General features: G+C 38.9%; 1 protein-coding gene across 1 annotated transcript in view; it reads left to right on the top strand.

Annotated features, from left to right (window-relative positions):
* Window positions 1-14,670, top strand: part of malrd1 (MAM and LDL receptor class A domain containing 1) — a 69,735-nt gene that overhangs the window by 6,838 nt on the left and 48,227 nt on the right. The window contains exons 6-10 of the mRNA XM_063483205.1: window positions 3,656-3,752; window positions 8,615-8,746; window positions 10,670-10,822; window positions 13,493-13,598; window positions 14,133-14,500. Of these exons, the coding sequence (XP_063339275.1) occupies window positions 3,656-3,752; window positions 8,615-8,746; window positions 10,670-10,822; window positions 13,493-13,598; window positions 14,133-14,500 (856 nt within the window). The remainder of the gene's footprint in view (window positions 1-3,655; window positions 3,753-8,614; window positions 8,747-10,669; window positions 10,823-13,492; window positions 13,599-14,132; window positions 14,501-14,670) is intronic.

The raw sequence follows: 14,670 nt of genomic DNA, 5'->3' as shown, positions 1-14,670 counted from the left end.
TTAACGAGACGAGACCAGGGAGGCAAGCTGAAAACACTCACATAAGACGCAGACCTTCACAATAAAATAGGAAACACATACACGTAATGACACAACACAAACTAAATACAGACTGGGGGACACAGAACATAGGAACATGAAACGAGAAACAGAAGAGTACCAAAACCCAGAATAAACAAGAACACAGAATATTATAAAGAAACACAAAACACTGAGTCGTCAGACTCAGGACCACGACACAAGTATTTAAACAGAAATCAGGAATAATCAGTGAGAACAAATATGAAAACTGAATGGGTATATGAATATTAGCAATAATAACGATTATGATTTTTAAGACATTAATAATATTAGGCTTACTCAAATTCTAAATAATTCAATAGGAACTGAATGGATCCTGACATTTTTAAGAAAGACAGGCACTACAAAAAGACGGACAAAACCCACAAACGTGAGGATTAGCTAATATAACAGCATTCTGCAAAAACAAGGTTTAATAAAGCTTCACGGTCCAACATGCTCATGTAGGCTCTGTTTGTGTAGCAGAGCTGCAGCAGCCTGTTCCATTGATAAGAAGCCCATAAAGTCTTATTTATAAGTTAATATTCAGTAGAAGCCAATACATTTGTGAGAGGATTAGAAAGAGGGTGAGGATTAAAAGAGCTAACCTTTGAATTAGGCTTTTTGAAGCACAAATGTTCTGTATGTATGCCGATACAGAGCTGGAATTATGAGTGGTGGGACTGTGACAATAACTATTTAATTGAAAAAGACTTTATCCCAAATATTAGAATGCTAAGGGACTTTTTTATATCTGTCGATGACTCTAAACCACAGGTGTCGAACTCCAGGCCTCGAGGGCCGGTGTCCTGCAGGTTTTAGATGTGTCCTTGATCCAACACAGCTGATTTAAATGGCTAAATGACCTCCTCAACATGTCGTGAAGTTCTCCAGAAGCCTGGTAATGAACTAATCATTTGATTCAGGTGTGTTGACCCAGGGTGAGATCTAAAGCCTGCAGGGCACCGGCCCTCGAGGCCTGGAGTTCCCAACCCCTGCTCTAAACAAAGCTCTTTTCACACTGAATAAATAAATAAATAAATAAACTGTATCTGGTTGAGGACCATTTAGTAAACTTGCACAAAGCAAAACTGGAAAAAAAAAACTTTGATTCTGTCATTTAAGAAATAAAATAAAATACAAATGAAGTCACATATGATATAAAAATCACTGGCCATTTCATTAGGTACACTATGAATGTCGATCTGTGGGATCAGCACTCTTGTATAGGAAGTCTGGAACAGCTCTCTGTTTAAAAAGTCCTAATCTCTGATACTACACGTCTTCCCCAGCAGGCAGTGCAGAGCTTAGATGGAGCCAATGACTCAGGAGACTCAATGCATTCAAGCTACCTCTCTCCTCCGTGTGTCTACCCCACATATCTCCGTGGTCCCCTTGTCCCTGAGTAGCCTTGGGAGTCAAAATAAATTCTATGGCCACACCTGTTAATGTTAATTCCCCTCTAGATCAGTGCTCTTGGAATGTAGCTGATTTTAATTCAGTGACTTGGAAAACTAAACCCCAGGAGTCTGTTGCATTCAGAGGCTGGAGTGAGCTGTAATATATGCATTATACTAATGCAGATTAATACTCAGGATTTTACCTTTACTGTTTCACAAAGGGTTAAAAAGCAAGGAGCAAAGCAGAAGCAGAATTAAAAAAAGGATAAAAACAGAATAAAATCACTTGAATTATACTTGTTTAATTAACCTATTCTGAGCTAATGCTGACTTTGTATTTATCTTTGATAAACAAGTTGAAAAGAGAATGACTACACCTCGACCATGATGCACGCATCTCTGATCCGTGTTGATACTAATAGTCCAACAGGACAGCAGCATCCCTTGGAAATTCAATCCCCCAGGAATACAGTGGAAATCCAAACTCTCTTGAATGTATATAATCTAAACGTTCACAGTTTGGGTAGCAGTTGATCCCTCAAGAGTCTATGCTGGAATTTCCTACTATGAACTTCTTAGATCCAATCTTCTGAACTGCTCATCTCACAGAAGACAAAGGGAAGAACCATTTATTTCTGCACACCACTTTAGTACCTGGTCATCCTTTCTCCCCCTTCCCCTTCTAGTCATTACATCTTCTGAGATTACATCTGACCCCACACATGAAGACATCCAGTTACCGTTTTTGGCATCTAATCACGCGATGTCCAGTCACACTATATCATCCCCTTATTATTTGACTTTTCCACATATATGATTTAAAACAAAATCATATATTGACGCTACGTCCAGGTGAACAGAATCAACTTTTGGAGATTTAAAACAAAGTTTAAACTTTAAAGTCACTTCATTACATTTTCTTTTTTTCTATGTTATTCTTAACATAGATTTAACATCACAATCACACCTTCCAAGGTCAGACTCTATATTATATTATTATTATTTGTTATATCGATTAAACTTAAACCTCATTAAAATCTGATCAGTATTAAGCAATTAAGCCTTATTAACTATCAGCAAACTCATATATGAGTTATAGTTCTGTGCTCAACAATTATGACACTTAATACCATTTCTCTTATTCAGAATCATGTATAATGATGGGTTAGTGACACATTTCTTATCTTTCACATGCCTGCAGACATGTCTATTCACATCTATTCACACAAAATCCTAACACTACAATAATTTTCATTACTCAAACTGCAGTTTTCATACAGCATATTAATCAGATTTCTTTCATGACTTTCATGACTAAAAATAAAGATGATTTACAATTAGCAAAAGCACATGTAGATAAACTCTTTTATAGCACTCTGTGTCATTTTTGACATAAAATCTGGATGTTAAGACCTTTTGTCCTCTTTCAGATGTAACTCAGATGTAACATGACAGTGATTAGTTGACAATGGTTAGTTCGTGCTGTTTACATCAAATTCTGACCCTACCATCTGTTGAACTTCAGCATGTCATCTTGATCAAGTCTACATGCATAAATTAATTGGGCTGCTGCCATGTGATTGGCTGTTAAAGAGTAATTATAGGACAGGTGTACCTAATTAAGTGGCTGGTAAATGTATGAGCCACAGATTTGTCCCACATTTCCCCAAGAAAATCTTACTGGTTGGTCTGTTTATGGCTGTGCTTCTCAGTAACAGACCCCTCTGGATTTGAATCAGCTTTATTTGTATTGTTTCAAAATCTCAGGTCACTTTAGATCACATCTAACTGAACTGCAGAGGTTACATCACATCAGCCTTAAACTGCGCATTTGTGCTGCCAGTAAGTAAATGTGAGCAAGTTAACACACCAAAATAGGTAGATTAAGCTCATGTAAGTTATATTATGAACAGTTTCTGTCGATCTTATTTGTTCCTTTCTTCGTGATTTTGTTCTTCTCTTGTTTTCATTGTCCTTTCTTCCCACTAGTTTCCCACTAACATGTGAATAAGCTCACAGCCTTAGCTTGGAGCAAGAGCTATAGGCTCACACATGTCTAAGCACAGTAAACACCAAATGCACAGATGTTTTACACATACTATATGCACGCATGACAACCAAAGCAAACCAATGGTGTAAATTAAAAGAGGTGGCTGAGTACTCTTTTGTCATTTCTTTCTTTCTTTATCTACCAGGTGGTGATTCGAGGAGAACTTTCAGCTGACAGCGAGGCCTCTGAGGTCCTGGCCATCGATGACTTATCCTTCAGCCCCGGCTGCGGGGCTGTGTCTGGTACTGCTACCATTAATAACATCGCACCACACAGACGGCACAAGTTCACACCCTGACATTTTGAAATATCGCCGCACATAAACAGACCCCCACAAACTTGTTTTGAATACCGATGCCAGGGAGGTAAGGTGCTAAAACACCTGGGATGGCATTCATAACAGAATAACTGCATCGTTATAATAGTGCTTAGTGCATGTTTTCTTGCTCTGAATATGGAGCGTTTTTTGTGTGTGTTGGCTTATTTGTGTCGGCTGTAGCGTGCCGCCTGCAGCTCCATGATGAATTTGATGCAGTTCAATATCTTGGCCGGGAGTGTTCAATAAAGCACTGTCCAGTTGGCATTTTGGACATAATCTGAACATGTTGCTTTCACATTATTTTATACAGTTGCGAGCCCAAAGCATAGCATCACCACAACCCCATTATTTATCCAACATAGTATGCTGTTCATGCTCTCTCATCATGAAATAAACAGCAGTTGAACTTTTTTATTGATCGTCTTGTTTAGACTACAACCTTGAGCTTGCATTAGGCCTCTTTAGCTTTCTCTGGAGACAGTGTTGATGTCCTTAGTCACAGTTTTCCAAGAGTGTCCGAGGGACTTTTACTTACTGTGCTACTTATCTAAGCCCGATCGTTTATTCTGGTGGATGAAGCTCCGTGTTTGTTACTTTACAGCAGGGGTGCCCAATCCCAGTCCTCGAGAGCTACTGTCCTGCAGCTTTTAGATGCATCCCTACTCCAACACAGCTGAATCAAATGGTTTGATTGCCTCTTCAGCATGCCATCAAGTTTGGCAAATGCCTGATAACAAGCCATTCATTTGATTCAGGTGTGTCGGAACAAGGATCCATCTAAAAGCTGCAGGACGGTAGCTCTCGAGGACTGGGATTGGGCACCCCTGCTTTACAGCAAACGCTGATGCTAAAAGTTGTGGTTCTGAGTGAAATATCTCAACAACTGTTTCTTGGATTGCCTTAAAATTTAAACATATCCCCCTTCAGGATTTTCTAAATAATACTTGCAAAAATAACAGCATTCCCACGAGCCTTAGATTTACTTTGTACATTCCCCTTCTTCTTTCATTGAACTTCTGACTGTAAATACTTAATCCAATTTCTCCCCCGTGGTGCTTAAGGACAGGACGAACTGCCTCCGTTTGATCATCCTTGGCAGCCCGCAGATTGTTTTTGCGTGTTGTGTTACTTTCCTGAAGACAAACACTTCAGTCAGTAGACACTCAAAGAAGGCTTATTGAGTGATAACTTGATTGACATGTCGCTCACAAGAAAGAAAAGTTAAAGAAACATGTGAGGTGTTGGTGGTGTTCAGATTAACGTGTTGTGACGTCATCTCTATAAAAGGTTATTTTCACCACAAACTGAATAACAACAGGTCCTTATGATGGGACTTTGGTGTAGAAGGATGCAAAGCAGGGCAGCTCGGCTCGTTTGTGATGAATGTGAATAACCTTTAAAAAATTAACTCATAGAGGTTGTAGCAAAATTGTACGTTAAGGAAGAGAGCCTTCCTAACTAGGCTTCATTTCTGTGACTAAAACCTTCAAAAATGTACATTTTTCATGTAAACATTAAATCTAGTGGCAATCAGTATGTGGAGAGTTGCTCTTGGCATTTTCAGCTCATTGTTTTTGGTCAATCCCAGTAGACTTATTCATTACCTACCCGGCACCAGAGCAGCAGCTAATGAGACATTATTTTCTTCAGGAGATGGTGAAGATCTAAACTGTGCACAGGGGAGGAGTGAATGCTGGTGCTGTATAAACAGGCAACTGTTTTCAACATGCTTTCTATATAATATTAAAGTTGTCAGTTTTTTGTTTACAGCCTTTTATCTTTCTTTCTTTTTTTGCTGCTCCCAAATGGGGAAAAAGTGGCAAAGAGTATTTAATAAATGCAAAAGATCTTGTCACTGCGTATTCTTAAGAGTGTGGTGAAGCATCACCAAGCCTAGTTTGGCATGTCTAAGTAGACGAGACAGTTCAGTGTCACCTTGGCTCATGGTCCCTTTGCTTCCATCTGTCTTCTGCACTCACAGTGGATTTATTAAAAGCTCCAGACTTCAAAAGAGGAATGTTAGTGTCCCTGTAATCACATAAAACACCAATAAACCAAATGCTAAATAGTGCACAACAGGCAGAGCTCATTAGCCAAATTGTAAACTCAAATCAACTTAATTTTTTTTTTACAGTCAAAACTCTGCTAACGCTACCTGAGCTGCACATATACGATTGAAGACACTGTTTTGAAAAGTGTCCGACATCTAATCTTGCCAACCACAAGGTTACAGAGGATTTTTATACATCCTTTATTATTCATCCTGTCTCATCTATGGCCAATTTATTTGTTAGACTCAGTACTGGCGGCTTCACATGATCAAAATATAACCAATATATCTGAGCAGTGATCGAGTGGATGCGGCTTTGGAACTAAGTTGCTGTAACTGTTTACCACGTTGTGTTGCAATCATTATTTTCCATTTATGTTCTGAACAGGAGTTTATTTTATAGTTCTCAAACTGAGCGCACAAGTTTGCAGACAGAAAACTATTTTCAGGCACACCTTTTTAAATGATATAATATTCAGTTATGCTTGTGGTATGTGATGTACAGAGTTAACGTCATGACTTGGACCTCTGGTTAAGTTCAGGCAACAAAGCCACTTGGTGAAGCTTTGCAGTTATACATTAAATGTTAAAAGACCAGTTTTGGTTAACCCTTTAATGCCTAGCCTATCATATTTGACACATTTGATACAAAAAAGAAGCCCAGTACAGCAAATATGATACAACTTACAACTCATATATGCAAATTATTATTTAATTAATTTAAAAAAAATAGTTGGAGGGTTTAATAAATTCTTCAGTTTCAAAAGTTTAAATTAATTTCTGACAATTATTTCATGGTTCACATTTAAAGGGTTGAGCTTTGCTCTAGTTTTGAGTTAAATATTAATAGACCGATCTTTTCTTTTAAAAAAAATAGTGCTCAAATATCCTCATAAATTTTGTGCAATTTCAAACAATATTTTTTATAATTATCCCATTTATTTGAGAGAAAAGAATCCACATAGGTTTTATTTGCTATGAAGCCTCCATCCATCCATCCATCCATCACGAGGGCAGCAGCCTAAGCAGAGAAGCCCAGACCTCCCACTCATCCAGGGGAACACTGTGGTGTCTCCAGGCTACCCACGAAATGTATCTTGGGTCTATCCCAGGACCTCTTCCCAGTATGACATGCTTGGATCACCTCAGCTGGCTCCTTTTAAAGTGTAGGAGTATCAGCTCTACTCTGAGTCACTCCTGAATTACTGAGCTCCTCATCCTATCTCTAAGGGAGACAGTCTCATTCTTCTTATTGCAAATTAGTTGAACATAAAAGCAATCTATAAGCAGCTGTTATGTGCAATTTAGATTGTGGACACACACTGGACTGGCAGGCATAATAACAGAAGAAACTGCTGCTGAGTGATTCTCCAAATTGAATTCAACAAAAAGACAATCCAAAAGAAAAAGAAATTACACCAGCAGGAAACGCAAGCTCTGGAAACAGCAGGGAGTGATAAACAGAAAGACAGCACACATATTGACCACCCCCAGTTCTCATTTCCACAAATGCCCATCCTTGATTCCTCTCCTCGCGTCTTACTCCATCTCACAAAGATACGAGCAGAAGAGGCGAGGGAGACACACGAGGAGAGAGAAGGCGAGACAGCAGGCATTTAACAAAATGAGACATCCTCGCCTGTGAGCCTCGTTTTAAAGCAATGCCAATTAAATTTGACGCAACTGCATCAAATATTCCTGCATTTCATGATTTCTGATGCAACAGTGCTCGTGACATGGTTTATATTTAGGATTGCAACGTGGCTTAATGTGAAGCGATGCCATACGCTTTTTAAAGTTACAAACAGAAGCAATGCAGGGCAGAAAGTTAGATCATCTTAAAGTAAAATCACTTCAGCAAATGATTCACCTGTGCATCCTCATTTATTGGTCCTCCAGCAAGCCTCATCTCTCCTCTGTCCTCCTTCAGTGACCACTGAGACAGATTTTCAGGACACAGGCAGGAGAACAAAGGACAAAGGAGACAAGGACACATCAGCAGTGAAATGAGAAAAGCTGCAGAACTCTGGAAACAGCGAGTAGTGACAAACTGATGCAGACAGTGGGAGAGATAAGACTGACAGGGCAGACTGGACACAGGTGAAAAAAATTAGGGTGGGGCAACAAATCAGAAAAGTGGGAAACAAGACAAGCACGGGAAGCAAAAACAAGTGGGACATGCAACGTATTTAATATTTTCAGAGTATGAAATACTTTAAAAATGCAGCCAAGAGAAAACATGAACTAAAATTCTTAACAAAACCTGACAGCTTTACCTCTTAGTGCTGTATTAATCCAAATCCTTCTCAGTTTTAATCCTTTCAGCTGAGTTTATTCCTTATTTCTTTTCAAAGAGAGATACTAAAAACTCGATACAGCAGCAAAGCAGCCTTTAAAAGACTTCATGTGAGTAGCCAGCCAGAAGCCATTTACAAATTAGGCAATTTTTCAAATGTTTCCAATACTCCTAATAAGAGGAATGAAGCTCAGTTCATTTGAGTGATAAGGTCTGAGATGATATTGATTAAAATATCCAAACTACTTAAAAGTTGTATCCAGTCTTCCATAACATAGCTAATGCACTCTCTCGACACAGTTAAGCTCATCTTTATTAATAACTGTGGTAGCAATTGTAACTCTTTATTAGCTCCTGACTATCAAAGAGCGTCTTGCCAGTGAATACTGCTTTCTCATCCAAATGTACTAATGCCGTGTTTTACTGGTCCTTCTTATAGGGAGGAGGGTGTCCTCTCCTCCTGCCTGCCCTACCTCGTGGTTCGTCTGCGATGATGGGGAGTGTATCGAGGAGAGCAAAGTGTGTGACTTCACCCCGCATTGTTCCTCTGGAGAGGATGAAGCCAGCTGCCGTAAGGATCTTATATCTGAGTTCACACATGAAAACAAACCAAATCGCACTGGTATGCTCGACTGAGCGACAGGCTGCATGAATTCCTGTTCATCCACTTTGAACCATATTATTATCTTAGTTAAATATGATTTATATTTTTTTAATTATCTGATACCACATTCACATTTTAAGCTTCATATTTGTGGTGAACGAGTTTGTTTTTGTTTTTGCATGATACATTTCTTATTAAGTGAAAAAAAACACACAAAAATTATAAATATTTTAGTTCATATCACATTTACAGTACCAAATGTCTTTAGTCACTCATTCCTTTATATTTTGCTTCCAAGAAACCAGACTTTCTCTTGAGCAACAGCTCTTCAGGCTTTCTGAAGGTCTCAGAGTTTTTCTCACTCTTTTTCGTTTGTAGTCAAGTTCTTATACTTGAACATTTCCTGGGAGTTTTAAAAAACTTGTTAAGCCACTTAACACATTTAAGAATGTGTTAACTATGAATTATTCAGTTTTTCAATTTTTCATTAACAAAGGCACCTAACTCATAGGAGGAACTAGTATTGTGTCTGCACATAACAGACTACTTAGCAAAGAACCATTGCTTCTTTGGTCACTTTGCTATTAGCAGTCTGTTGCAAAAACAGATAATTTGTTCCCGTTACAAAAAATTCCAAAGATAACAGTTTGAAAAGGATAAAAAAAAAAGAGGATTTTTGCAACTTTTGGTGTTTCCCAACAAACTATTAGCTGAAAAATCGGTGCAGCATGTCCTAAAAAAATTTGAGAAAACTGGACAAGTGAAGGACAAAAGAAGAAGCCGATCCAGCAACAATCCAGAAATAGTTTTAGTGGAAAGTTGGCTGTGAAGAAGCAACTCTTAAGGTAGCAAAATAAGGAAAAACACGTGTGTATGTCAATTTTTTTCCGTTCAAATCATCACAGTGAGTGTCAACAACAGGGTGGATTTATGAAAGAAGAAAACTACCCTCAGATTTGGATACAACATGCAGTAGCACATGGGAAGCATTTGATCGACAGCGGCTGAAATTTTCATCGTGACAAGGATCCCTGATCCACTGGCAATGCAGTCAAATCATACCTGGACAGAAAACACACAATAGCCCACCATTAATCATGGATTGGCCTCCCCAAACTGCAACATTATTAAAGCAGTGTGAGATCATCTTGACAGAGAAGAGAATTAAAAAGCAGCTGTGTGTTTGCACATTTCACCACAGCTATTTCCCATTTTTGTAGCAAAAATGTAAAGAAAAGAGTGACTCAAAACTTTTTCACAAAGCTAACACAGTGACTTGTTGTAATATCTCCCAGATAATACAACAATCTTCTGTAATGGTACCAACAAAAGACCTACAGTAGAAACTGGATGCCAGAGGCAATACAAGAAAACAGACGGAGAAAACAGATTGGAAATGGTTTAAAACATGGCTCATAAGAAATACAAAGAGAACCTGGCAACTGAGTGGGGAAACAGCAGGGTTATATGGGAAGACTTATTGGTGGCAGGTGGTTCACAAAACAGGTGGAGGGGAAAAAAAGGAGGAGAAGTAAAACTGTTTTAAATTGTGGCCTCCAGTTTTCCTATTGTAAGTTTAATCTTTGGGAAATCATCCTGTTTAATGTAGAAGCTTTTTAAAAAAAAGTTAAATCCATTCAAATTATTAATCTATGTATTAAAAATCTTACTCTGCAGTAAAACTTGGGATTAAGTTTGTATTATTGACCTTTTACTCATAATTTGACAAAACATGCTCATTTCAAGGCCCAGTAGAATCACTAGAACACTACAGTCTGATAAATCTTCTGGGAAACATCATGGGATGTGGCTGAAAATCAGCTGTTAATGTTAATTTCACATCCAACCCTCACCTTTATGTAACTTTGCTCTTTATCTCAATATATTTAGCCTCTGAGTGTGACTTTAAGAGTGATTCTTGTGGCTGGTACGAGCTTACCCTCGGCGATGGCTTTGACTGGGTCAGGGGCTCATCAATGGAGGTACCTCCAGACTACTATGGTCGCCCACCACCACTGGACCACTCCACGAACAGCACTGAAGGTAAGGGAAACAAACACACCACAAATCTGCTGTAGCAATGCCACCATGTGAGACATGAAGCCAGTGAGGAGAATGGAAATGTGGTAAGCCGATAACGTGATTTCACTGGATTCTAGCCAGAAAAAAAAGATAATATTATCCACTGATTAAATTGAGGTTTTGTGGAAGAAAATTCCCGCACTGTCTTTTGTGAGATAAGGACTTCATGGAGAAACGCTTTCTCAGCCGTCTGAATAATAGAAAGGAAATCGACATATGCTTGTACCCATTATGCATATTAACATTATTTACAGAAATAAACAAGACTCTGCAGAGGTCTATTCTAAGTTTATGTAGCACAACATGCAACTGTATTTTTATGCCTCATCACATCTTCTTCCCTGAAGAGAATTAAGTCTATAGGGATGGATTTTAAAAGCAGTCTTCTTGAAGTCGGACTCCACGCAGGCACCATCTGTTGTTGTTCTCACGTAGGCTGTGTGAAGATGCTGTGAAAAAACTGCTCTGTAAGGTGGCTGTGCAGACTCTAAACTGAAGCTTTGTGAAATAATGACACACATCCTGGTGGGAGCATCTGTTTGAGGATGTAGATGACTGTGACCGCTCAAAGACTTATCTCGGGTGTGACAATGCGCAGGTATGTGGTGTGTTCAAAGAGTGATTATTTGGCAGTGGGACACCTTATATGAGCCAAGAAAACATTTCAACTTCATCACACCACCGCCTCAAACTGTACAGCGTTAGACAGAATGGTTTCACCAGCCTATTCAAGCTGTTTGTGCCTTTCTAGACTTTTTAAACATGAGAACCACCAACGCTTTGCTCTGCTAAGATAAACACTGCATCTCTTATTCCAGTCTTCTATACTCTAAATATTTGTAATGTATTAGTAAGAAAGGAATCTGATTTATATTAGACTGTGCAAAAGATGCACACCATTACATCATCTATTAGTTATGAAAGTCCTGTTTATCAAGTCTCAAAGTGAGTGTTTTGGCCTTTATGTTTATGTTTTTCATGGTTGTACTTGGTTTCTTCCATATTTTAAAACTTAGTGCCCCCACAGCAGTTTCTCATGGGAAATCGGCTTAATTTGCATTACTTTCGAACTTTAATATGAATAACTAATTCATGCATCCATCCATACATACAATTTCAGCCCATCTGTATCCACAGCCTTGCAAGCCATACCTAATAATCCAGTGAAATATGTGTGTTTGAAACCAATGCTATGAAGTGCTTTTTATATTTTAATTGACTTAGAGAAGCATGGTAAATAATTTTCTGTTATAATTTGTCATTAAAAATTGGAAACTTTTAGCTGCTCCCTCATTTCCCAATGGATCACCACAGCAGATGGATCCATGTGTTTGATTTGGCACAGATTTTACACCAGAAGTCTTTCCTGACACAACACTCCCATTAATCAGACCAGGCATCACAGGAGCTTGTGATCTCTTCTCTTAAATAGGTAAAGAAAGATTTGTTGAGGGAATTTTACAGAAGTTTGTAGAAATATTTAATTGATTTCATGAAGGAAAAAATTAGAAGTCACTTGGAAATGATCAAAAGAAAATGTTAAAAATGGGATGGCTGTAGCTCAGGTAGAGCAGGTCATCTACGAATCTGAAGGTTGGTGGTTTAATCCCCGGCTGCTTCAGTCTGCATGCAAAATATCCTTGGGTAAGATACTAATCCCAAGTTGAACAAGTGAGTGTGAGAGTAGAAAGAATTTGCTTGTATGAATTGAATAGTTGTGAATGTTTGAATGAGGTAAGTTGTATAAAGTGCTTTGAGTGCTCAGGTAGAGTAGAAAGCTCTATATAAGACCATTCCATTTACCAAACTAATCATTACAACACTTCACAAAAAATGACGAGGACATTATCTGTTCAAATACTCAAAGGTCAGCTTCACTGTTCTGCAGCAGTTATTTTTAATAACCAAGGAGAGACTGTGACCATATTTCACAGTTGGTCTGGTCCAGAGTAAGTGACACTAATCTTTGACGTCCCACTTATTAAATATCCTCAAGCTCTTAATTACAGCAAAGATTGTTCTAAGTAGTTGGCTGAAGCATATAAAACAGCACTGCTGTATTATTATAGCCACAATGTGGTTTTGTTGTTGCATCTCTGGTAAGAAAGAAAAGATAGAACCTGAACTAGAATCAAGTTAAAGAACTTTTCTATTCGGTGCCTACTTGCAGTTATCTTCCAGCTGAAAACATGGACTTCTTTTTTTCAAAGCTTTTTTTTTTAGCTGTATTATTATTATTGTTGTTGTGCTGTTTGCAGAACGGCGTGATTTTATGATTTGTGTGAACGCCGCTGCACTGACCTGCCATTTCTATATTTTGCTCCTGGCTGTTGGCCAGCAAGCCAACCTGTGTGATCCACAACATCTTGCTCTGTGCTGAAACTTAAAAGAAGAAGATATGTAATTTCTTTTACACTAGACATTGTATTTCACAGACATCCCAAAGGAAACACAGATAAAATAGACCTGTAAGGGAGCAAAAACAACAACAACAACGTGGGAAGATGTTTAACTAAAAGAACTTCCATAAGAGTTTCTGGTCAGTGACTCACTGACTGTCTGGTGAAGCAAGTTGTTTACAGAACTTTAAAAAAGTAGATGCTGTATAGTAATTGTCATTTCTCATTGCAGGTCACTTCATGTTTATATTCAAGAACAGCAGCAGTCTGTATCCAAAAGCTGTTCTCCGAGGACCGCGGTTCCAGCAATCGGCTGCTGCCTGCACCATGACCTTCTGGTTAGAGTCACACTACTTTAAAGCCAGCACATCACAACCAGTCGTCATTTCTTCGTCAAGCCCACAAAGTAGTTTGACATGATTCATTGCCATAAAAACAGAATTGTTACATCTATAGAGTCACGCTTTTCCACTTGCTGCCTCTCTGCTTTCTACTACTTGTTTGATCTCGTTCTTACCTCCACTCATCATTTTACCTGTCTCAGTTTTGCACTCTAAGCATATCTCTTCTTTCACAATCACACACAATAAGAAGTATCTGAATCTGTCCTGTTCTGACAGTTTTATGGCCCCTGAAGGTTTATGTCTAATAACAGATTATAGTTTTCCCCTGGGTGATTGGAGAAGTTCTCCAGGCAGAAAGCAGGAGCTTTATAAATGTTCATTTTTTCCTTCAGTGTCCTCAGGTATTATGTCCATTGAGTATTTTCACTACAGTATGTGGATGAAGGCAAAGGTTTCAGGTATAGCACGAGGGAATGCATCCATTCAAAATTAACATTTTGTCTTCCATCACTGTCTTATTCCCCTCAGGCATTATAATTCAGGCATATCTGTGGGAGCTGCTGATATGTCACTTCGAATCGAAGGAGTTGAAAACCACACTGTTATATGGAGAACATTGTACGACCAAGGACCCCACTGGAACCAGGTCACCGTACAGCTGGGACGAATCACCCAGCCTTTCCAGATCTCCCTGGCTAAAATCAGCCTCGGCGTGTTCGATGGAGTCGCCGCTCTAGACGATATCACTTTCAAGAACTGCTCTCTGCCTCCGGCGGTAGATGAGTGCCCACCCCACACACATTTCCACTGCGTGCACACCAAGGCATGTGTGGAGCATCTGCAGCTCTGTGACCTTGTGGATGACTGTGGGGATGGATCAGATGAGGCAGGATGTTGTGAGTGTCTTTGATGTTTGTTCTGGATCAAAAGTAAAAGTACTCGTCATAGTGTTGCATCAGTGTCTACAGGGCATTCCCCTGTCGTAGCTTGTTGAGATGTAGCTACTTCATTTAATTTCACTTGCAACAGACTTGCAACAGTCTTGGTTTATAAATGCAGAAATAGT

Source organism: Pelmatolapia mariae, linkage group LG9 (genome assembly GCF_036321145.2).
Source record: "Pelmatolapia mariae isolate MD_Pm_ZW linkage group LG9, Pm_UMD_F_2, whole genome shotgun sequence".
NCBI classification, from domain to species: domain Eukaryota; kingdom Metazoa; phylum Chordata; class Actinopteri; order Cichliformes; family Cichlidae; genus Pelmatolapia; species Pelmatolapia mariae.
This window is presented reverse-complemented; position numbering and strand designations above follow the sequence as displayed.